The 26,716-nt window shown below is 35.7% G+C and overlaps 1 protein-coding gene across 1 annotated transcript in view; it reads left to right on the forward strand.

Moving 5' to 3' along the window:
• ST6GALNAC3 (ST6 N-acetylgalactosaminide alpha-2,6-sialyltransferase 3) overlaps positions 1-26,716 on the forward strand; it is a 518,021-nt gene that overhangs the window by 288,688 nt on the left and 202,617 nt on the right. Inside the window, exon 3 of the mRNA XM_090271687.1 lies at positions 17,077-17,486. Within this exon, the coding sequence (XP_090127813.1) occupies positions 17,077-17,486 (410 nt within the window). The remainder of the gene's footprint in view (positions 1-17,076; positions 17,487-26,716) is intronic.

The raw sequence follows: 26,716 nt of genomic DNA on the forward strand, positions 1-26,716 counted from the left end.
GTTTTTCATAAAGCATTTTGATTCATTCATCCTGTGAATCATTATTTATTCATTGTCATCTTTTGGTCTTCTGAAGTCTGAGTGGAGTCTTAAGTTTGTCTAGTTTCTACAATCTTGGATTCTGGAAGGGTGGTAATTTTAGTTTTAGCTCTGCAGTCCTTTACATGGTCACAGGGACAGAGCATTTTAGAAAGCCACTTTATTAAAGCATTAAAATACTATGCGCTCTGTAATTTCATTTACTGGGTCAATAACCCATGATATCTAAAAGAAGATTTAAAATAGTTTAAAAATAATTATTCTAACAAGAAAAGAATTTCAAAAATTACCATAGCAATAAAGGAGAGACTCCAAAGCAAGTATAAATATTACTATATATTTAAATCTTAATATTGAATTCTTATAATTCAAGTGGTTTAGCTTGTCTAATAGTAGACCACAAGATCTTAGACCTTCAATGAACTTCAGAAAGCATCTAGTCCAAATGTAGAAATTCAAATATTTTTTTCTTAATAACACTTATAATTTAATACCTGGATTTACAGTGTATTGCAGTTCATTCTTATGTAAGGCACTCATTTGTCTTAAAGCATTAACAGATTTTTTTTGTTCAGTTTTTTTCTCTAGGTATTTGGCATTTTGCTTGCTATTGTGCATGAGATTTCTTTTAATTGCAGATTCATTTTTCCCCCCTGCGGCACTGTTGATAATTTTGTATATCCACATTGCAGCTGGCTACCATGTTTAAATTCTTCTATTAGTTCTAATAGTTTTCTATGGTCTGTTATATCTGCAAGGAAGACTATCATGTCTTCTGCAAATAATGATGATTTTTTCTTCTGTTCCAGTATTAATACCTTACCACACACCACATCTGGGCTCCAGCTATTACACTGAGTAGAATTCAAAGAACAATGGTGAAATAATAATGGAATCAGTGGCCACTCATGTCTTATTTCCAGTCCTAAAAGGGCTGTATCTAGTGCAGAGTTTCCAAACCATGTTCCAAACCATTATTTGATAAATGATAATCATTTTTCCTATTACAAATGACAATGAGTTTTCCAAATAATATTCTGTAACTCTGAATCAAACAAAATGACACAGACGTAAGTGAATAGCCTTTAGTATTTAGTATTCATTAGCAATCCCAAAGAGGGGAAGAACATACAGTATTTGACTTTTCCCAACATAGTTGTACAGAAAACACCATTTTTGAAAAAAGACTTAACTACCATTTTACAATACAAGATGTCTGTGCCACTCTGGGAGAGCACTGGTACGTGCAGTGCTGGTTTTGGTTTCAGAATGATAGTCCTTATCATGTTAAAAAATTATCCTTCATGTATCTTCAAGTAAGCAGGATAATGCTATAGTTTTTTGAAGCATTAGTGTAAAGTCCACACTCATGCCAGTTAGTGCATGAAACTTGCAGGTACTGTACATTCTTTTTAACACTTGGGATTGTCAAATATTTTAATTTCAGGCAACTTGGTAGATATATAGTAACAGCTCATTGCATTTTTCTTATTACTAATGATAAGCACTTTTTCTGATGCTTATTTGCCATTTAAATTTCTGTTATGTAAGAACAATCTTTTATCCATCTTTCTATTGCTTTGACTGGCTGCTGTCTTTTCTTATTGATTTGTAAGGCTTTATTATGTATTTCTTATATTATTTCATCACACACACACACACACACACACACACACACCCCTCCCTTACAGAGAGGGAGAAAAATGTCTGTGGCTGCCTTGTCACTCTCTTAATGTTGTTGTGAAGGACAGCCATTCTTAAATTTAATGTATTTCATCAATCTTTTCCCTTACTGTTAGTGCTTTTATGTCTTGCTTAAATTTTTTTTCCTTGTCTGATTTTATGCAAGTTTTCTCCTATATTTTCTTCATAATGCTTACTGTTTTGTCTTTTAGTTATAGGTTTTCAATTCCCCTGAAACAAATTTTATGTATATGTAAGGGACAACATTTACTTTTTTCCATGAGATTATCTAGTTCTTCCCATTTCACTTTCTTAAAAGCCTGATTTTTTGCTCCAGTACTCTGCTTGGCACTTTCATTACAAATTATTTGGGCTATTTAATGTGTCTATGGACCCATTAGTCTGTCTCTGTGCTAGTACCATCTTGTTCTTCTTCAGTGTGTATTACCTTAAGTAACCCTTTGCATTTTTACATAAATATAACAATCAGCTTTTAAACACCGACAGAAGAAATTTGTAGTGTTTTGAGATTTTGATTACAAGTACCTTGAATCTATAGGTCAATTTAAGACAATTTACATCTTTATTATATCATTAAGCTTTCTATTCCATGTACATGTTATATCTCTTCATTTGTGTAGCTTTTTAAAATGTTTACCAAAAAATTTTGATATTTTTCTCCACAGAGGTCTTGTGCATATTGTATTAGATTCATTCCTAGGTATTTCATATTTTGATGCAGTTATAAATTATATACTTAAATTTTTATTGTTGTTGATATATCAAAATACAGTTGATTTATATTCTGATTTGCATCTAGCAATCCTACTAATAAAAATATAACAAATTATATGTGGATTATTATAGACCATCATATCATCTGTGAATAATTATCTTTTTGTTTCTTCTTTCACTACCCGTATAGCTTTCATTTTTTCTCCATGCCTTATTGCACTGGCTGGGATCTTAGTGCATTGAATGACAATGGTGGTGGTGGAAATCATTGTTCTTATCAATTTTAAAGTGACAGTTTCCAACATTTTACTATTAAGTGTGAAGTACTACAATAATTGATACAGAATTTTTGTTTTGTAGAAACATTTTATTAGATTAAGGAAGCTCCCTACTTTCCCTTAACTGAGTTTTTAATCATTAGTTGATATTGAACTTCATCAATTTTTTCCGCACCTATTGAGATGATCATATGATCATTTGATTTTACTTTTGAAATTATCATGTGATTTTACTGTTAATATTGCAAAATACATTGATTTCTTTCCCTCCCAACATTTTATTTTTTAATTTTTTCTAATTAATTTTATCAGTGTGACATTGGTTATTAACATTATATAAGTTTCAAGTGTATAATTTGATGATACATCTTCTATACATTGTACTGAACGTTTACCACCCCAAGTCAAATCTTCTTTTGTCACCATACATTTGACCTCCTTTACTCTTTACTATCCAATTTTTTATTTTGAAAAACTTCATGGGTTCTAAGGTCATTAAACATCATTTTCATTATGAATAGCAGCCAACAGACAAATGATGAATATTTATATATCAGTATTTGGCATACATTTTCTAGAAAATGAAGTGAGGCTGTCACTTAAGGAAAATAGAAGTCAGCGTATTTCACTAGTGACAAAAATTGAACTTTCAAGTCAAAATTAGCATGTGTTTGACAAAGTTGTATTTGTCATCATCAGCTTTCCAGTTTCTCCAAACTTACAGGTTTTTCTGATGAGATCAGTGGCAATGTTATCTATAAGTGTGTTTAAAATACACACTAGAAATTTTCAACATTTAAAATAATTGTATGGCTCATTGGACTAACATTTTTCAAATGACCAATGTGTGATGTTACAAAATCATACATGAGTTAGAGATCCATGCAAAGCACAAGATAGAACAATGGATTCTAATGTAACAGTAGAACAGTTTATTGATATGATTTCAGATTTCGTAGTGCAAATAAACTTTAAGAAATTGCCACATGTCAAATTTTGGCATAGATTCAAAGAAAAATATATAAAATTATCTTCTTTTTCCCACTACATACCAGTGTGAAGTTGGTTTTCTTAAAATTTACTTTAATTGAAACAACCCACTACAAGAGAGTTAGAGCAAAAACAGATATAAAAATTCAGCAATTTTCAATTAAATATATTTGCAAAAATGAAATATAAATAATGCCACTCTTTTCACTATTTTGTGGGAAAAAGTTACTTGTCAATGTTAATATGAAATGGGCATGTTATTGTTATTTTTAAATGAATTAATGAGTATTTTTAAATTTTCTCATTTTCAATTTTTAATATGATAAATATTGACATATATTCAAATCACATAAACAAAAGATCACTGGAGTCCTCAATAATTTAAGAGTATAAATGGGACATGAGATCAAAATTTGAGAACTGCTCCCCTAGAAATAACAGTAGGCATCCTAAACTTAGGAAAATATGATATTATTTGGCACATTTACCCTCTTTCCATGACAGTGTAAGTAGCTTAAAATATTTTATCTTTATTTACCCCCACCCAGGTTAAGGTTGACCCTTGAACACTATAAGGGATTATGGCACCCCCCAACCCTATCCCGGTCTAAAATCCAACTATAACTTAAGTTGGCCTTTGGCATATGGGGATCCCAACCACCGATGGAAATGTTGTTTTTGATCAGTGATTCGTTGAATCCATGGGTGTGAAACCCACAGCTACAAAGTGCCAATTGTATGTTTATTGAAAAAAGTCCACCTATAAGTGAACCTGCACAGTTCAAACTCATATTATTTGAAAGCCAACTATTTTTGCTGTTATGGCAATTTTTGATTCTCTAAGTTCTTCTTTGTTTTTGTTTTATGAAGTTTCACTGTATGTTTAGATGTGGATTTGTTATTATTTATTTTTCCCGTGAGTCTCATCAACTGAGCTTTTTGATTTATGGACTCTCATAAGTTCTGGAAAGTTCCCAGTCATTGTCTTCTGTCCATTTCATCTGTCCTATCTTCTGGTATATCAAATAAATTTATTTTAGGCATTCTCATTGTATTCCCTCTGTCTCTGATTATACTTTGGAAAATATTTTATGTTTCATTCTGAACACTTGCTTTTATCTTCTAGTTCATTAATTCTCTTTAGCTCTGTCTAAATTGCTGTTAAATACATTCATTGATTTCTTCATTTTATCTATTATATTTATTATTTCCAGAGTTTCTAAGTGGTTCTTTTGCACATACGCTCCATCACTTTTTATAGTTTTCATTTCCATCAACATTTTCAGTTGGCTTTTATCTCCTTCAACACGGTAAACACAGTTGTTTTGGTGTGTGCCCTGTCATTCTGTCTGTAGGGTTCCTAAGGCACTGTTTCTGTTTGTTTTCTCTAATGGTGTTTTTTTTTTTCCCTTCAGATGTCTGGGTTTTTGGATTGTGTGTTGGGTATTGTACTTGAAAATTTATTTGTAGCAATACTTTGAGGCCTAGGATGATGCTATCTTCCTCTGAGAAGATTTTTTTTTTTTTTTTGCTCTCCATAAGTGTCCAAGGTCCTTAGAAGTTCAGGACTAGATAATGCAATTTTCAAAGTTGAGGTTTTCAGAGGCAACCTGTGTTGACATGAAAGAGGGTAATAGATTTTGCCACTGGTTTATTTCAGATGTATTCTTAGAATACATTTGAGGAGTCCTAGTCTAAAGTAGATGTTGATTTACCCATTTGGGGCTCTAGATTATGATTTTGATACTCCTAGGTCCTGGAGACAGCTCAACTACTTGTTCCAGAGCCACAAATGCCTCCAGGGCAAAGGCAGTTCTTAGTGTTGGTGAGCCTCCCTGAGTTCCCGACTTTCCCAGGTTGACAGGTCCTCACTATCTTGTTAGGTCTTGAATGATCTTAAAGAAATGGGTTTTAGATTGTTTTTAGCTCTTTCAGTTATCTTCCATGGGAAAGTTGGTCAGAATTTTTTTAATTAACATATTGAAGCAGACATTCCAATGCCAGTACTTTTTAACAATAATGAATTTGAATATCCTCTATATTTCGGTTTTGCATTTTCAAGCTAGAAGGAATGACAGACTACAGCTTCTTCCCTAAAATCTGTTCCAATTAGAATCACTGACCCTTAATTTAAAGCTTGATAAACCACATTTTTGCTACTTATTTCGAAGATAAACACGGTCTCAGGACATACAATGCAAACATTTCTCTCCCACTCTCCAATTAATGGACATAACCCCATTAAAATATTCATGTTTCCTTATCTCCTTTGTGTGCTCATTTTGCCATCATTGCCTTTCATTTTCAGCTTGACGTCCATGTTACTAGTGCCCATAATTATTTCTCAGTTTTGAACTTTCAGTACGCTGCTCACCACAATCTCCCGTCCTCAATCAGGCTGGCACACTCCTTTCTTCAGTCCTGCTTTGGTGCTCTTGAACCATCCTAGAAAGAATGCATAAGCTTTCAGTAGGCTAATCAAAAACCTATAATGGCCAGCTGTGGCGCAACTGGAAATCGTTTTCATTCTTGCTCAAGATATTCTCTTTCTCAAAAGTTAATCCCTCTCCTGAAGTCTGCTAACTTTACCTCTCAATATACCATCTCTAGACAGTTAACCCTTACTGCTGTAGAGAAATGTAAGGAAATCTGGAGTGAACTTTAATTGCAGTTCTCTCTTGTAAAGTCATCTGATTCTCCTCTGATTCTTAATTTTTTTTTTTATGTTTTTACTGTTTCATAGAAAGAGCTGTCTCTACCTTTTCAAAAGCTATCCATCCAGCTACCCAATATATTCTTTTCTGAAATAAAATTATTTTTATTTATTTCCTGTGTGTTCAATTAATCCTCATTTAATTTTTTATTTTATTATTGAATTGATTTGGCTGGATTTGGTTAATAAAATCATATAGTTTTCAAGTGTACAATTCTATAATATATCGTCTGCATTGTATGTTCACCATTCAGAGTCAAATCTTATTCCATTACCACTTATCCCTCCTTTACCCTCTTCTCCTTCCCGTCACCCCCTTTCCCTCTTATAATCCCCATACTGTTGTCTGTGTCTTTGAGTGTTTTTACTTAATCCCTTCATCTTTTTTTACCCAGCCCCCTAACGCCCCTGCCCTCTGACAGCTGTCAATCTGTTTTCTGTATCTATGGGTCTGTTTATTTTTTTTTAATTGCATTTATTGTGATGACACTGGTTAGTAAAATTATATAGGTTTCAGGTGTACAGTTCTATACTACATCATCTGTATATTGTTTTGTGTGCTCACCACCCCAAGTCAAGTCTCCTTCCATCACCTTTATCCTCTCTGTACCCTCTTCTACCAGCCCCCAACCCCTCTTTCCCTCTGGTAATCACCATACAGTTGTCTGTGTCTGTGAGGTTTTTGTTTCTTAATCCCTTCACCTTTTTCACTCAGCCCTCAGTCACATCCCCTCTGACAGCTGTAGATCTGTTCTCTGTCCCTGAGTCTGTTTCTATTTTGTTAGTTTATTTTGCTCACGAGGTTCCACATATAAGTGAGATCATATGGTATTTGTCTTTCTCTGGCTTACTTCACTTTACATAACGCTCTCCAGGTCCATCCATGCTAACTTTTCAGAGACTACCGATCCAACTATATTCTGAAATTATTGATGTCTCTTTTCCTTTGGTTTTCACTCCATTAGTGTGACATTCTCTCATATTCACAATCACTATATCTCCACCAATCCTTTCCTCTCAAACTAAAGCATCCTTCAGCCTTAAAAATAAAACAAGATTAAAATGTATTGAATGCATGTCAACAAATGTTCAATTTACCACAACCCTTATGTGCTGGCAGAAATTTCTCATGACACTTAAGAGGATTCATAAGGTAACATGATTTTCCTGGATCCCAAAGCAAATTCTAGTTAAAACATCCAGATGACCTCTAATGCTATTTAGTTAACAGTAACTTTGTGGGAAATAAAAATTCTCATGCTTGGTACTACATGCAAATTTCCAATATTTTCTCCATTTGCTCTCCATAACCTCTGACTTCTAGGGCTAATTTCATGTTGTTGAGTAGAGGGAATTCCCCTTTCTACCCTTCTTGAGTTCTTGTGGCTGGCTATTAATAAATCAGCAGAAGGCAGAATAACAGGAGAAAATCCCAAGTTTTGTTATATGTACACAGGAAGATTAAAATAATAATTCTCTGTGAGAGCACACTGTTTATGTATCTTTTAAATAAAGAAACAGTAAATTTCTGGAGGTTTGACAAGACAAAGGAAAATAGGTTTTGGGGTATATAGTAAGGAATTTAAGTACAATGTAGGCTTAGGGCAGTAAATTAGTAAAATTAACGAGAGCTTGTTTAAAAGGCTTCTCATCCCTGGATTCTTAAAATCCGGGATATAGCTGTCTCCTCCTTAGTCTGATTGTTCCTTAGCCGTTTTATAGACACTGAGGAGAGTCAGAGAGCTCTTCCCAGTCTTGCTACTTCTCGAGTGATTTTCATTAGAAATAATCAGCATGCCACTGTGGGATATTTGGGGGTGCTTGTCCTAGGCCCCAACAATGTGCCACTCACCAATGCGGTAGTATTTGAGGGGTAACTGGAAAGTTTCACTACCTGGGTATCTTTCTCACTCAGGACCCAAGGATACAAATTGACCATTTTGCTGCTTTTTCCTTTACCCGTGCATTATGAGCTCCACTCCTATTACCACTGATTCCTCTAAGACAATGTTTCTCAGTCCTAGATGCCCTTTGGAATCATGCGTGGAACTTACAAGAAAAATATTTATGTGCAGGTGCCTTCCTCATGAGCTGTCTGATTCATTTGGTCAGGAATAGAGTCCAGCCATTATAATTTTTTAAAAGGTCTGCTGGTCGTTGTACTGTGCAGCTGGTTGAGAACCATGTCCCTAGTTGAGTGACATGTTAAGATGCTAATACCATAGCATACATCAGTGTTTTCTCTTAGCTGGATGGTATCTTAGAACTCAGCCCTGAGCTCATCTTCCTGAAAGGAGAGGAAAGTAAGCTTGAGGAAAGTTAGTCACAGAATTAGTCAAATTTTATTATGACCTAATAGTGATAATGAAGTAGAATGACTTGTTATTCCAGTGCATGGGAGAAAACTCTTTCTTGGTTTAGGGAGACCCATTTTTTTGCCTTACAGTCCAGAGAAAGCAAACTGCTATTTTGGGCATGCTTACATGATTATACAAATCCATTTCTCTCAAGGAACTTTCAAATAAAGAGAACACATTATCTGTGGTAACCGAGAAGCACAGGTTTATGTTGCCTGTTTTAGAATTATTTCTTAACATTAACATTTTTATGTATCACCATATTAAGTTTTATGCTTGGATGTAATGCCACCAGGCAGGAATCAAGGTAAATGCCATATCCCAAATCCACAGAGAGTCAGAGCCAAACTATAGGTTATCAAATCTGTCTTTTTATGTGCTGTTATTTGTAGTGTGTGATTTATACACACTGCTTTTGAGAGCTGCACCAACTGAAAGTCGCTGGTTTGTGGAGGGGCAAAGAAGTACATTTACAAGCTGGCTTGGCTGAGCTGTGTTGATTTCTCCCTAAAACAGTCTTCACAATTCTTTGCTCACAGTTAGAGGTCTGCTGAAAGTGACTCCATATAGATGGAAACAGCTTGCTTAATCATTCCTGAAACACGGGAAAAATTAAAATACATTTTTTCTTTGTCAAGCAATAAAAACAATGCCAGATTGTTAATGCCTCTTTTGTACCTTTCACTTGAAAGACCTCAGAAGCACATCAAGGAGAATAAAGGCAAAATCTATTCCCCAATGGCATCATTATACATGTTGAAGCCTCTAAAACTAAAACTCTAAAGACATTCAGAAAGACTAGAGGAGTAAATGGCAGCCAACTGAAGAGCGTGTCTCTGGAGCTTTGTTCAAGCTGCTTTGTTCAAATCCATCCAAATTGGATGATGAAAAGCAAAGATCTCATTTGTTTCAACATTAAAGTAGTAAATTAGTGAGTGGTAAGTTAATTGTCCTGTAAAGTATTTAACATGCCAGGAGTACCCCATCCCCAGTATTTTAAATGGTATTCTTATGGTTGAAACAAAAGCAACCATTAGGGTTGTGTAAAACAATGTTTTTAATAATTTAAGCTGGTTCGATTCAAATGTGGTTTTTGTCCTGAAATATTTATTGAAGCTCCTGTTTTGATTTGAGATGAGAAAGTTGCATTTTAGACTTTAAGACATCAACTGGAAACTCATTTTCCATTTGGGGCTAAAGCAGGGAGGTAGATGAGCATATTCAGTGTTGTGTTTCACCCCTGGCTGTTTCTGTTTGCTTCCAGGGTATAGCATTAGCAGGTTTGGTTAAATTTTACTTGCGTTTTTGGTGACCTTTTCTAATCCTGACTGTTCATAATTTAATGTCTTGACCTTCGTTTTCTGTAGAGCCACCTCAGTGATAAATGCAAAGATTTAATAACTAGAACTAGTTGACAGGTGACCTTTCATACATGGCCATTTCTCTTTGTTGGGGAAACCACATTGTTTTGCAAGTTTTAATTCACAGATTTTAATTATCTATTCTATTGTCTGTAAGTTTTTTCACAAAGTAAAAAGTAAAGGTTAAATATTTCATTCTTCTTACTGATTAAAATGTAAAGTGCCTGGCAGTTTTCCCAATATATCATTCCAAAAGGATAGGGCAATTTGTCAGGTCCTTACCCACAGAAGAGAGGAGAGGAGCTTTCCAGAGTGGTTGGTAAGGAGGAGGATAATAAAAGTGGATAAGAGAGTGAGCTATTTCATCAGCTGGATGAGGGTAGCGAAGTTTGTGTACAGGTGTATTTGTTTGTGTGTGTATAAATTTAGAACAGAGAAACAGAAGAGTTCTTTAACTATATGTTTACTAATTTGAAAGGAAAAGTGACTACTCAACAAAAGTCAGAGTAATTGATCTGTTAGTTTAGGTCATTTTTCCTTTAAAAAAAAATAAGGCAAGAACCAATTGGATATGTCATGATAAATTGATTTCTAGGGTCTACACACAAATACCTAAACACAGAAAACTAAGGCTGACTTAAAATGCTGCAAACTATGAAAAAGCAATGAGAATATACACATCTTCCATCATGCCCACCCCCATTGTATCAGAGAATACAGGATTTTCTTGATTATCTTGTGCTCACATTCTTCAGCATTTTTGCAAATACTCATTTGTGCCAAATACTCATGCTTATAAGAAATAAAAATAAGAATGACCTATAGTATGAGCAGAGTATCTCAGTCAGCCAATGCCCTGGAGTTTTTATCCATATGGAGAGAACAATGTATGACTTACAGAATGACATGGCAATCTTAAGCAAACTTTGATTCCCAAGGACTTGAAAACAGCCATTGTGGGTTTCCAAAGTGAATTTACCTCAAGGAGGTTTATATGCAGGGAAGAGGTATTCCCTTTTGCCATGGAAATAAGGTTATTAAAACATTATCTGCCATGATCTTTTTTTTTTTTTTTTTTTAAGACATGGACTGTAACCATTTAATGCTTTAGAAAGAAAAAGAATTCACTGCTGTTGTAAAAAATATTTGAAAATCAAATTGAGTAAGATGCGAAGGAGAATTTTGAACCTAATAAAACTGGTCATGATTAGTTTATCTGAGACAGAAATTGCAGCCATATTACAAACTGAAAATATTAAGAAAAATGTATACATAATTTCTTATTTCATGGTAACACCATTGCCAGAAAGGACAGGTAAATCCCACTCACACACAAAGCCTAACATTCCTGAGGAGGCTTTCATCAACTTAAAAAGTTTTCTTATTTTGTTGAAATTCTTGGCCACCAGCATGTTTAGAAGCATTAATTTATAATTTAATACAAATAATTTTAATATAATACTAGATGAGATTTGAAGTATTTGCTTATATGTATACTAGGAGTAGTGCAAAATAATAATAAATAGTTTCGTTATCTCCCACTTAATAGTGATGTCAATGCATTTCATCAAACATAACATGCTCCTCTTTTGAACATGAACAATATCTAATGTCCACTGGACACCATGTTCATCTCAATTGCCTCAACACTATACTGGGAAATAAAAACTTAACTTTTGAAGAACTTATTATGAGAACTGAGTGGAATAATGTGTGACTGGTCCATAAGGGATGTTCATTCATATTTTTACCAATAAAAATAATACACTATACTTACACATCTCACTCACATTGCTTCTTTCCTTCCTCCCTCTCCCTGTGTGCCCCAGACAGGAAGATTCATTTTAGCAGAGAGAAAACTCGATTTTCAAGGCAGTCTCTTCAGCCTTTAAAATAGTACAATATATGAATTGAATCTAGTTGATCAGATACTGAGGTTAAAACTCCCACTGATTAGACTTCTAAAATTATTTTACCCTTCACAATGCTTTGCACAGAGCAGGTATTAAGTAAAAACTACATGGTTGTTTAATGGATGTCATCCAATTCTTAACTTTCCTCAAGCCGAGTGTTTATAACCAGATATGGAGGTCAGAGTTAGTATCTTTTTACAGAGAGAGAAAATACCCAAATCAAATATAGTGATGTTACCATAAAAAAAAAATCAATATTTTAGACTTCAAATGAAAATAAGTGTTTGGCATTTGTGGGCTTTCTTGTAACATGGACACAGTTGCTCAGACAGGCTTTGCTGTATATTTTCAGGGATCTCAGTTTATAGACACAACCCAAGCCCCACAAAAGCATTGGCTTGATGATATCTTGAATATATAAGAGAAAAAGGATTAAGAGGTCAAGTTTGTTTGTAATGAAAACAACAACAACAGAAATAAGGAAAAATCAATGAAAAAGGAGAATTTAGAATAAAGAGAGGGCTTGATAAAATAGAACCAGATAAATCTTCCCAAAAGCCTGAGAAAATCTAGGGCCTCAATCTAGAAAGAAACTGCTTACTGAGGTAGAACCGAGTGAGTGGAAGCACATGGAATGAATTCTCAAGCAAGGACCCCAAGTCAAATAATATAAATGAGTTCAAGAAATAGCAGTGCATGTTAACAAAGGAAGTTGAGATCTCAAGGTGCAAGGATAAAGCCAATAAAAGGAGCTGAGATAACCAGGAAGCGCAGCTCTTGGGTCAAACCATCTATTTGTGACTAGGTATTTCTTTCTTTTTCATCATAGCTTACTGTAGTTTGAAGGTGCCTTCAAATGTTAAAATGAGTCCCTTGGGCCTTAGCAAGCACCTGAAGCTTCAATTAAGATAAAGAATGTTTCAGTCATCTAGCCCTGCAGTCCTATCACACTGTAAGGATGGTTCCTCCAGGAAGTGGTAAATGGAGTAGTCACCACGTGCAGCCATGTTTCCTAGTACCTCATTCAGAAAGTCACAGCTAGGTAGGACTGTGACCAAGCAGTATGTAGAAGTTCCTTAAAATTCAGACCATGGTGGCAATACAGCCAAGTGAAGAGTATGAAAGAAAGAAGCAATTAAAAAATTATCATCTACCCTCCAAAGGCATTGCATTCATAGTGCTCTGCCCAATTACATATTTGTTACTTAAATAAAAGGATGTTGTTCCCATTGTTTGCCTCAAGATGTTAGTCAGCTGGTGACCCCATAATTGTCATGAAACAGATTGTGATATCTTTTTCTTTCTTTTTTTAAAATTTATTTATTGTTTTTCTATTAAAGTTGTCCCACCTTTCTCCCAGTGATATTCTTTTTTTTACTTTTATTTAACATTTAAAAAAAATTTTTTATTGTTTTTCAATCACAGTTGTCCCATTTTTTCTCCCTTTGCTCCCCACCACCCAGCCCACCCCTTCTCAGATTGTGATATCTTATTGATTACTTTCAGAGGTTACAACTGTCAAGTGAAACTAATATGATGATTCTTATTAATTTATAAATTAAGCCTTGTTACAGTAGGGCCAGCTAATTCTCTCTTGTGGCTGGGAAATCCAATGCAAATTGTTGCATTTTGCAGATCAGAATACATCAAAGGCATTTTCTTTGTATCTTCCTTCTTCTTTTTTAATTTTAAAAACTTTATGGAGTCCATACAATCCCCCAAGTGCTTTTATTATACAGTGAAGCAAGTTCTTGGAACAATAAATTGAATGTAACTTACCCACATCATGTGCATCTTGGTGACAAGTCCCATGCCATGGGACACACATGATTTAAATCAGGCATTGATTTGCATGGTTCCGAGTGAGTTTGGAGGACTCAGCTAAGTGTAATGGATGCTGTGCCCTACTGCAAATCGCCTGGCAGAACGAATATTGTGTTCTTCCTTATCATCCAAAAGATTGTAGGCTTCTAGATGCTTTGGGAAGGGTCTTAGAGCAATGCTTGATCTCAAGAGACACCTTCTTGGGCTTCCATTTGGTCATTAATAAAGTCTTCACCATGGCACCAACCTTCAGAACCCCATTTTCAAGTGTTCCAATATACGTACCTACCTTGAGTGAACCTATTCTAATCTGCTGCATTTAGTTCAGAAATCTTACTGTAGCAGGTGTGGTGGACAATCCTTTTGATAGCAGTTTTAACATACCTCATAAATGGACTGTGTGGCCTCTACAAGTCAAGGTTTTTTTTTATTTTTGTTTTTTTTGAATTCTTAATTTTGACATCTCAAATGACTTTCTCTGGCATATTTTATAAGTGTACAATGAAAACTAAATCAAAGAAATAAAGTTAAATTGATTTATAACTGTTAGCATTCAAAGTACAAGGGGAAGCACAAATATCTTCTTCAAAGCAGTTTTTTTTAATAGTAGAAAAAATCCGGTAACTAAATGCCCAACAGTAGGCAAACACTAATGGTATGCCCATGTAATGGAATATTGCATAGACATTAAAAATATCTCTAAGAACTATTTCTTGACGTGGAAAAGCTTAAGGTGTGAAATCAAATGACAACTCAAGGTTGCCAGACGTGTAGGAGGAAAATACAACAAAACATTGTAGCAATTATCAAGTGGTAGATATATGAAAGTTTTTCATTCTTTTATCCATTTTTTTTCAAGTTTCCCATAGCAAGTCCATATTACTTTAATAATTAGGAAAAATTTAAAGCAGTTTGTGTGGTCTCATTATGACCTTTGCTGTGGAAGTCTGTATTGAAGGCAACTCAAATCTAACAGGTCTGGGAATGAGCTCCTCTCTTCCTCCCCTGGTTTTGCTCCTCCTGAAGCCTTTGCTTTCTGAGCGCCAGTCTTCCAGTTGCTTAAGCTAAAAATTAGAAGTTATCCTTAATCGTCTTTCTCCCATATCTTACATCCCATCTACTGGCCAACCTAGGCAGCTTCTTGACCACCTCCCTGCTACCCAACCTGTTCTAAGGCACCAACTTATCTTGCCTCAGTTGTAGCAGGAGCCTGTTCTCTCATTTTCTGTCTTTGCCTTCTTTGTGTCAGTTTTCCACACAGTAGCCAAAGTTGTTAAACACAACTCACATCAGTCCCTCCTTTGCTCGGAGCCCCACAGTGGCGTTCCTAAGTTAAAGGCCCTCCGTAATGGCTCCCTTGTCATCTCTCTGGCCCTGGTGTGCTCGCTGTCCTCTATGCTCTGCCAGACTGGTCCTCTCCTCCCTTGGGGAGTTGGCAGTGACTTTAGCTTTTGCTTTTCAGAAATACCTTTTCCCCCAATATATCCCCACAGCCATCCTCTTCATTCAGGTCCTTCCTCAACTATCATTTTCCCCCTGAGGCCTTTACTGATTACTCTACCAACACACACACACACACACACACACTCTTCTTAAACCCCCTTTCTCACCATCTAACATATTATATACCATGTGGATTTACTTACTGCCTTTCTCCCCTTGAATATAAACCCTATGAGGGCAAGAATATTTGTTTAAAACTTTCATAGTGGAATCCCCAACCCCTAGAACAGTACCAGGTGCATAGTAGTTGCTCAGTAACTATGTTGGGTTCCAACCATTGATACAAAAAATTATCTGTTACAGCTGTGTGATAATTATCCTGGTGACTTTTTTGAGACACTTTTCCCACCAATATTTGACCTGTTGGTATGTTGATGTGTTTCTTTTAGACTGATTTTCTCTTTTCATCAAAATTAACCATCCTAGATGAGTTGGAAAAGTCCTTTTCTTACGCTAATATCAAGTTCAGTGTTCAGACTCCTAGTAAATTATTTTAATTTAATTGCTTTAATGGTAATTAACTACTATATATTGAGTTCCTATAGTATTCCAGGGACTTTTGGAGAGTGGGGTTGAAATGAAGACAAACATTGACTCTACTCTTACAGAATTTACTGTCTGGTGGACAGACATAATTAGGTGATTATGTCTGATTGTGGGAAGGGCCACTGACCAATAAGAACAATCAAAATCTAGAATCAAATGTCAGATATAAAATGTAGAATCTCATAGAAGGGAGATGAGAAAGATGTGTATCAAGAAAGCACATTGCTCTGTTATCACTGCCTTAAAAGATAGGGTGACTTTTCTCCATGTGGGAAGGAATCAGCAAAAGGGATTTACTTAGTTTTAGAGGAAAGAATCAGAGAATAATGGGAAAGGCAGTGTTTTCAAAGTGAGAAGATCTAGACTTGAATCTACCACTGCAACTTCAGTCTAGCAACAAGTCCTCAAAGCTGGTGCTCAACCTCCGTGAGTCTCTGTTACCTCATCAGTGTGAAAAAGGGAGGCTAGGGTGGTGGTTCGAGTAACTTTAGAGACTAGCTCTGCACATGCCTGCCCTGCGTTCATAAGAGAAGCCTTTCCGTATCCATCTAGAATAAACATAAACCCAAAGAAGCTCCAACCTGGGGATACAAAAAAAGTTCTTAAGGGTCTCTGTAATAATTTTGCCCACTTGAGACTTGTCTTGGGTAGTTCTGGATTGCTCAGTTTTCCATATTTCCGTCAACTGCTACATAACCATTCATGCATATAAGTAAAATATAGAATTGATGCCTGGATATATTCCTTTTGCCTTCTTTCTAGCCATCATCCTTATTAAAGAGATCAAATCTTTTCCTATTTCTTTATTTCATTTGAAATTACAGTTTTGAATGAAAAGTCATTACTTAGAGTGGAGAAAAAAAAACAATTTTTCTGTTTAAGTTTAAACCAACACATGAGGATAAAATTTAAAATTATTTCTTAATCATTTGTATTCACTTTTTTTAAAAAAAGCATTCCCTTAGCTTGATAACCTGTGACAGTCATTGTAGGGCTGTGTATACATTCAGATATTCCTATGCTCAGCAATTATACATAAGATCTGAGTTTTCTGTTTTCTCAGAGAAACTTGTTTGAATAGGTGAACCTCACTAATTTACACCCGCCCCCCCATCTTTTCTCTCTGTTTTTCAGCCTTTGCAACTGGACTGTGACCTTTGTGCTATAGTGTCAAACTCAGGTCAGATGGTTGGCCAGAAGGTGGGAAATGAGATAGATCAGTCCTCCTGCATTTGGAGAATGAACAATGCCCCCACCAAGGGCTACGAAGAAGATGTTGGGCGCATGACGATGATTCGAGTTGTGTCCCATACCAGCGTTCCTCTTTTGCTAAAAAACCCCGATTATTTTTTCAAGGAGGCAAACACTACTATTTATGTAATTTGGGGTCCTTTCCGGAATATGAGGAAAGATGGCAATGGCATCGTTTACAACATGTTGAAAAAGACTGTTGACGTCTATCCAAGTGCCCAAATTTATGTCACCACAGAGAAGCGCATGAGTTACTGTGATGGGATTTTTAAGAAGGAAACCGGGAAAGACAGGTGAGTCCTCTGAGAAGCAGCCTTATTGTTCTTTATGCTGAATCTTTGCTGAGTCTTTTAGTCAGCTATCAAATGAACAGAGTTATTTTTCAAACTGATTGCTGTGTGTTTTTGACTATTATGATGACTTGATGAGCCAGCAACTAGGTCCCATTAATTCCACCTACACCACCTTCTGTTCTCTCCATTTTGATTGGCTTGAGGCTCCAAAAATCACTGGATGCTTTCCCAGGATATCTTTAGCTTTGTTCTTATTTAGCTCAATTTGCTATTGATTAAATTGGACTTTAGCCAAAAATTTCTTAACATTTCTGTTTTGCAAGTGAGGGCAAAAATTTACCTGAGACCACAAAACAAACAGGCTATTGATTCTCTAATAAGATTGTGTAGCTTCATGCATGCATTTAATTCCTATGATTGCGAACACCAAAACTTGGTATTGAACATTTTAATCATATGGAAATTATGCATTACTTAAAATCATTAACTGTGGATTCTTAAAATGAGGTTTGAATACTATTTACTCAATTATTAAAAAATTTATTTGCATTTTTCATTGCATCCATTTTCCTATAGCATTTTCTAAACCACCCTTTCCGCGTCCTTTTCTTGCGCCCTGCTCCCCTCGTGTTTCCCTACTCCTTACTTCCCCTGTTTCCTCTTCACTCCTCTCATCGTCCACATAACTCTTTTGCCTGCCATTTTTTCTTTCCCCTTAGAAAGGTAATGAGTATATGGGAGAGAAGTGGAATTATACATCAATAGCTCTTAGTTCACATATCTAGTTCTAATAAAGAACTGTTGAAGGAAAATATTGAAAGTAATTGCTAAAGTTTTAACTTCGCTGTGAATTTTGCTAATTTATGTAATACTATGGATAAATTGACTATAATTCCAGTATTAACATTCTGATTCCTCAAAATGAGTACCGTTTTCTCTTCAATATTATCAAATGTAAACTTTTAACTATATTGGGGTATGTGCTTATAGGATGCAGTTTCTAATGGGTATAATTTCAATGCTGATAATTATTTTAAAATTTTATCTCCTATTGACAATGTGGGTTGAATTTAATGTTTTCTACTTCTGAGCACCAAAAACACACAGCTTCTAATGAGATGCAAGACAAATATAGCCATAATACTGTCCCCTTTTACTGTTAGAGTTAGCAAGAAGAATCCCAATGGTTAGATTTAAATCAATGTAGCATAAGCTGTTTACAGAGACAGGCAGTAGAGATAAAAGGAGAAGGCATATGCTTCAAAGAAGTAATCTTACATGTAACAGCATTCTACATAAATATGACCATTCTCCAGGGGCTTTGGAAATGTTTGGTCTTTCACTAGCCCAGAGCAATGCAATTAATTAGGCATATTTGTTTTTTTCATTAGTCACAATTAGCACTTGGGTATCCCCTAGTTATAACTATAAGTCCTAGAACCATTTGGGGTACTAGAGAAAAACTTAGCATGTCATATGTTTCTGTGTTTATATCTAATTGGCTGTTACTGTGAGCTTTCTGTGAGACAGCACTGTGACAGATGTGTGGATTGTACAAGAACTAGGAGAGAACAGTTTTGGGAGATGCATTTCTCTACTGGCTCTGATGAGGAGAAGAACTATTTGTATAGAAGGAAAAGCTCACCTGATAAAATTGATTTCCAAGTATCAGTCAATTGATAGAGTTACTAAAATAAATATAGGGGATAAAAAGCCAAACATTTTTGATACTTTCTTACTGTCTTCTTCATGAGTCTCATTCTTCTGTTTGCTTCCCTGAGTAATACAACCAGACTGAAGAAGATAACTGTGCTAGTGTTTTAGAAATGAGCAGAAGATATGGTTTTGGTAAAATCTAGTTTACAAAGATTGACCAAAATGACCTCAAAAGTTGCTGCCATCACTATGATTTAAATCTCTGTCCTAACTTTGGTTGTGCAGATTTTATTGTCTAAGGGTTTCATTGTTAAATTTCAAAAAAGAGTATTTTTTAATCTTTTTATAAAAGGAAATGTCAAACTCATAAAACAGAGAGACTAATAGTGTAATGAACCTCTGTATACCCACTGCTCAGATTGAATAACTATTAACTCATAGCCAACCTTATTTCATCTATACCAATAGCCACATTTTCCCTCTCCAAGGATTATTTTGAAGAAAATGCCAAGCGTCATACTATTTCATTTATAAATATTTTAGCATGTATCACAACACCTTTGGTCCTACATAAGAATCAGCAATGCTTCCTTCATGGCGTTATGTATTTAGTCTGTTTTCAAATCTCTCCAGTAATCTCATTAATATTTTTAACAGTTAATTTGAATCAGGATTAGCATTAAAGTCTATACATTGTTCCAATCAGGATTAGCATAAAGTCTGTAGATTGCAATTAATTGATATATCACCTATATTTCTCTGAATCTTGAGCTTCTCACCTCTCTTGCTCTATTATTTTTAAAAAAATAGTTATTTGTTCTAGAGAGCTTTCTTCAATGTAGATTTTGCTCATTGTGCCCCATGATATTCCTTTTATGTTGATATTTTTATATTGAGTCTTTATTATTAGCTTCAAGGTATTTTTTTCCCTCTAAGATCATTGGACCATTGGGTGATACTGCTATCAGGAGGAAGACTGTCTAGTTTTCTCTTTTTATGTAAGCTATCATTAATGATCATGTCTAGGCCCAATAGTTCATTGGAGGTTGCAGAATGGTGGTATTTCATCATTTCTGATATGCTTTATAAAGAGAAACTTGCCCTCATTAACCATTGGTTACCACGAGATAGTACCAATCCTTTTTATTGATCAACTTTAAGACATTGGCTCCCTAGCATCATTTAAAAGTGACCAATGAGTTTATTATTATTAATATTTACCTGCTGACTTATGTACTTGAACATATTTGTTATATTTCAATTCACTAAAATTATGTCCTTTTATTCAAATTATCCTATTTGGGGATGTGGGAATCTCTTCAAACTGACTTTTGAGTCCTTTTAAAATGTATTTAGTTGTCTTGAATAGCTTCTTTCCTTCCTGGTATGATAGGGTGTTTCACACTCTTCTTGTACATATCATGATACAAACGTGGATTCAGATCCTTCTCCTTTTAGTATTTAAGAGAGCACAATCTTGGTGCTACAGGTGCTTATTGAGACTGGCTTGCTCTTTGTTTCTTGGTCTTTTCATTTGACAGAGCTAATATATAAACAGCGTGTGCTGTGTATATTATTTAAAGATAAAATTATTCTAAGTTTAAACTGAAGCTTCTAATTCAAATTCAGAACTACCAGGTTTTTATTTACTGATCAATCTTACATCTTTTTTTTTTTTTTTTTTTTTTTTGCCATATTGACAACCATAGGTCCTAAAGACAACAACATAAATTACTGATCTGTTTTATCCCACAATACACACACAACAATCTTATGAGAATAACAGCACAATCTGAAATGTTATTACTGGAAGCATTTTCAGATAATTTTGCATCAAAGAAGACATTTTAATGGCAGGGAATCATGTGGGTCCATTAGCACAATTGTCTGTTGGTTATATCCTAACAAAAGTTGTAAATATTTTTCTCCTAAGTACATGAAAGTAAGTGGTATACATCATTGTAGGCATGAGGAAGTCAGGATGGAGGGATGCCTATTTAATTTAACATTAAATTAACAAAATATTTGTAAAGCAATTTTTATTTGCCTGTGCTTATGGGGACTTTTATCAAGGGCTCGTTTTTTCATCCAGTTTTTAATAAAGAGGTTATGTCAGCATTATGATGCATAAGTTATAGAATTTTTTAAAATTGTGTCTTTAGTAGTTAAGTGATTCATGATAGGTAAATTATTAAATGAAGTTTCTCAAAGAACGTCTTCAAATTGTCAAATCTTTTCTAAAAAAATTTTTTTAATGACGCTCCCTCATTTTCGGTGGGTGTCATTTTTATTTTTGTTTTAAGGTATTTCTCATTGAGAATACATGAAGTAGTATAAGAAATATGTGTTTTATTAAATTTCTTAGAGTGATTTTAAACCAACTCTTAGGCATATTAGAATACTTTTACAACCAAATGAAATTTAATTTATTTCTTATCAGTTACTGACTAAAATTATTTGGCTTCTTAATTAGAAAGTGTGACCTTGCTAGAAAGGCTGGGAGAAAAAAAAGGGAAGGCCATTTGCCTTTTCTTCCTTTATGTTCTGGGACCCAGTTTCCTTTGGAATTCTAGGTCCTTTGAGCAGTGTTCACTTTCATATTTTCACTTACAAACTATTTTTTTTTTCTGGGAAACAGCAACCTTCAACAAACCAAAAATCTTGGGAATTTAAGGTCTTATATTCAGAATAATCTGGGCCACAAAGGATCTCTGTTTCCCATTTGAATGATTGGTATACATATATAATATTAGCTTGCTGTCATTTACACATTTTCATTAATACATCTGAAGCCTGACATACCCTAGAAGTGCTGTGGGGCTGACAGTGTTACATGGTGCCACATTCAGCATTTGAAGAATATGATTTGTGCCTGGCACAAATGTTAACTCTCCTGGAGAAGTGACACAGCCAGTGTGAGATACTCTGCTCACCTCTGGGCAGGTAGGCAGTTGCAGCTTGCGTCCCACTTTAGAAGTATGTTGGCAAATGCATACACATTATTTAATCAAGTAGTAATTGAGAAACTATAGCCCCCATTAAAAGTGCAGAGCTAATACAGGGCTGATAAAGGTCCCTGAGCTGCCCTAAATAGGTCTTGATTAGCTGTCACCAATGTGGCTTCGCCTTCGGGGATCGGTGAAATTAATGAAAGCTAGTAGTACACACATCAGTGTTTCAAGATGTTATTGCTTCACGCACAGGTATGAGGAGTTAGAGAGTTACTTTTAAGGACCATTTAGGGAAAAAAATACATAAACGCCACTTTTAAAAAACACTGTCAAAATAGGAAAGTGATGGGAAAATACCAAGATGGCTACATGGCTAATCTTTGCCTGTGTGCTCCGTCCATTCCCACTCAGTCTTAAGGAGAGAAAAAGAAATCAGTGCTGTGTCATTTCCCTCTGCCTTCTGCTGGAGTCACTGCTGTCATCTGACATGGGTTTTAAGTGCAGCCTAGGTTTTGCTATCTGAGCTTGGACATTTTGAAAGTTTTTTGTGCCACTATGTGATCAACTTTAGGGATTAAATTGGCTCACATACCATAGGAGGCACACATGTAGTAGTTTCTAGAATGGGAAGAGTTTTCAAGCCTCTCCTGTGAGAATTTGGGAACTCGCCGAGTGCCCTCTGTTGGGGCACGTGGCAGGCAAGCTGCCTCAACGAAGGCAGTGCAGCAAGGTGGGGTGGCAAAAAAGGAACAAACAGCTGTGCTAGCCCAGGTCAGCCACAAGGCACAGAATCCTGCCTGGGTCACCCATAGAAGTAAACTTGCTTTACCTAGACTCTGAAAACAGAGATACCTGGTTATTTCTAATTCAGAATAAATAGGTACTTACCCCAGGGATGCCTGGACCAGGAGAAAATAGGCAAAGTACAATTTCTTGGATTGAAAAATAGACAGGACACTATTAAAAACAGTATTTTTCCCCTTTTTCTTTCTTTTGGAAGGCAGTCTTTGCAAATACAGCCTCTCAGCACCTCTCTGAGAGCAGCGTTGACATCCAGCAGATGTATTTGGCAGGAACAGTAAGTTCACATAGCAGTCATAGGCAGGCCCATAGGACTCCTGAGTCAAAAAGCGTAAGAAGGTATCCAGGGCTGTGTTTTCACGCTAACAGGCATTGGGAAACAGCAGTCTTCCTTTTTCCCATTATGCACAATGGCATCCCGTTACCTATATTAGGCTTCCTCTCTTAATACACGTGCACTGGAAATGAAAAATTCAATAATAAAGAGGAAAGAATCTAGTTTAATAATGAGAAGATGGCAAGGATGTTTGTCGTTTATCAAAGTATCAATACTAACCTGTCATGTGTTTAAAAACCCACACATGCACACACAAACACTATGCTCTATTTGAGAAGACAACTTAGTTTAGGATTAAAACAAGCAAAACACCTAAGATTCAGTGACTATATTTTAAATAAAAGGGAAGGCTGTGCAGATCCTGGCTGTAGAAATCAGGACGTGAACAACTAGTCTACTTAGGGAAATAACGTTCTCCTGGGCCTGAGAATGTGACCTGGCACAGTAGCTGGATACATAGCCAGGTTGTAGTGTGTAGAAAGAAAATCCCGAGAGACCCTTACGTTGAACATTTCCTCAATGGTAAGGCTTCAGAGCAAAACAAAGGATGTGAAACTCAAAGGCAAATCGACCTGAAATTAGAAGCCTCATTAGAATATGTTCATACTTTTAAAGTTTAGAAAAGGCTTTAAAGGTTTTTTCTCTTTTCTTTTCCTTTTTGCTTGCTTGTTTGTTCAAAGTCATGTGATTTACCTCTTTAGTTGATTTATTTCTCTGTAATTTAGATTTTTCCTCTCTTTTGATTTTTTAAAAATTGACCATTTCTCTCTCTCTCTCTCTCCCTCTCTCTCTCTCTCTCTCTTCACATTTATGTCAAAATTAAGAAAATTAAGACTAGTTATACACTTGTCCTTTAAAAATATGAACCAGGGGCAATCTCTTTCTCTTTTCCTTGATTCTTGCATGCCTTGATTCTTTTTAAAAAATATTTTATTTATTTATTTATTTAGAAAGAGGGGAAGTGAGGGAGAAAGAGAGAAAGAGAAACATTGCTGCGTGAGAGAGACATCCATGGGTTGCTTCTCCCCCTGACCAAGGACTGGGCCTGCAACCCAGGCATGTGCCCCAACCAGGAATCCAACTGGCGTCCTTCCACTTTGCAGATGACACCCAATTCACTGAGCCACACTGGTCAGGGCACCTGCCTCGATTCTTAAGATTTTGGTTGTTTTGAGAATTTTTATCCTATACTATGTCTTTCTTTTTATACTACAGTAGTTTTCAAAGTTGAATGTGCATACAGTCACCTGTTGATTCAGGCGATTTGGAGTGGAGCCTGAGAATTTGCATTTTGAACAAGTTCCCAGGACTGGCAAATGCTGTTAATCTCCAGATGATGCTTTGAATTGCGCTACTTTAGATTGCTTTGAATAAAGGGACAGGACAATAGTGCATTGTTCCTTAAACCAGAGAAATGCATAAGGGTAGCTATTTCCAATATAGTCTTTTGTTGTACCCTAATTTTGTCATTATGCCCTGTTCCTGGCCATTTAATTGTGGGCCCAGAAGTCCTTAAGAAATCAACAAGGGACTTATTTATCTTACTTTATCATTTTTATGTGTCCACTTCTCTCATTGGCAATACACTTCTTAAGGATAGGGACTGTGCCCATATTCATTTTATTCTCAGACATAAAAGAGGAGGGTTTGCCAACAAAGTACCAAATGTGTTGTTTACACCCAACTTCTTTCAGCTAAATGTCCCATGGACATTTTAGGTTTTCTTGAAATGGCCTCAGCAATAACTTTTTTTTCCCTCTTTCTTTTTTACCACCTACTCCTGGGCTAGTTTAGGCGGTCTTTGCCTCTTACCTGGGAAACTACTAATACAGTCCTGCCTCCATGCCTTTGCAGATTGGTCCCTCTGGCTAAACCGCACTCCCTCCCAGCACCATGCACATAAATGCACCTTTGTGACCAAATCAAATTTACCTCTTCCATGATGCCTTCTGCAAAATCTCTAGTTAGAGCTTTATTTTTTCTTCTCTGAAATCCATAGCGTTTGGACTTTTAAAAAATAAAAATCATTGTTCTCTGCCATGCATTATTGCTATTTATGTGTCTCCAGGTAGTTCATGGACTCTTTCAAGGAATACGAGCACTTATATATGTGTTTCCCCAGAACCTAATATAATGTCTAACTCTAACAGGTATTTAGTAAATATTTGATGGATGAATAAATAAATAAATGAGTAAATGAGTTAAAGAAATAATACCTGATAATTTTTTTAAGTCTACAACTCCCTTTCCCACCTGCGAATTTCAGAAAAGTTCCTCCAGTACTAGAGGTCACAGTAATACCAAACAAAGCAAGTTCTAGGATTGGATTTTGATGGAAAAGTTTCCACAGTTCTGCTCAGATAGACTACCCCTTGTTCTGTTTTACCAAAAGGTTGGCAAATCTATTACCTTCTGTAGAGATTTTGTGGACTGGGCACTGGGTTTTAATAAGTCACTGACAGAGCCATTCTTCAAATGCAGGTTTCCATTTTAGTTTCACTTCGATGGCAAATCAGGTTCCAAGATTTCACTCATAATTCTGTTAGCTGTCAGTTGCCTGGTGAAAAAACAATCTAAGCACCCCAACCCCAGGTTATACTCTTGGGCCTCAGGAAGCAAATACAAAAAAAAAAAAAAAGACATTGTGAAAGGCAGAAAACAAGACCCAAGTAAAGGAGAACTGATTGTTATCCAATGCTATCTTCTAATTGTCTCCAAGAAATCCTTTTCTTCTTTGTTAACGAATAAAGTAACTTACCTTAGTGAAAATACATTTAAATAACTTCATGATGAACATACATAAAAGGGAAAAAAAATGGTTGCAGTGTCTCCTAACCCACTGCATAAATAGTTGATGAATTTGTACATAGGCTTAGAGGAAAATTAATGAAAATGTTTTGACATAATTCAGATCATGCCACTCTTCTACTCAAAACCCTGAGAGAGTCCCTGTTTCCCTAAGAGTAAAAACACAGGTTTTTACAATGACTTTCAATGACTTCCAGACTGATCTGACCCTGTTTCCTCTAGGACCTTCATTTATTAAATCCTCGTTGTGTTCACTCTGCTCCAGCCACACTGACTCCTAGTTGTATCTCAAACACACTAGGCATGCTCCCTCCTTCAGACCTTTACATTACTCTGCTGGATCACCTGTCCTTCCCATATATCACATGATCCTCTCCATCAACTCCTTTAAGCCTTTGCTCATTTGTCACCCACTCAATGAGTCTACTGTGATACTACTTAATATTGAAATCTCCACTTCCCGTAATCAGCATTTCCAATTCTTTACCTTGTCCTACTCTTCTTTTCCCCCATAGCATCGTTTGCCTTCTAAGATTCCCCATAATATACTTATTGACTTTATCATTTGTTGTTTTTGTCTATCTCCCCCACTAGGATATGAGTTTCTTTTCTTTTTTTTTTTTTAAGTATATTTTTTTATCAGGTTCTTACAGTAGTCCCAATTTTTCCCCCTTTTT

This window comes from Furipterus horrens, unplaced genomic scaffold (assembly GCF_987537825.1).
Source record: "Furipterus horrens unplaced genomic scaffold, mFurHor1.1.pri manual_scaffold_3, whole genome shotgun sequence".
Taxonomy (NCBI): Eukaryota; Metazoa; Chordata; class Mammalia; order Chiroptera; family Furipteridae; genus Furipterus; species Furipterus horrens.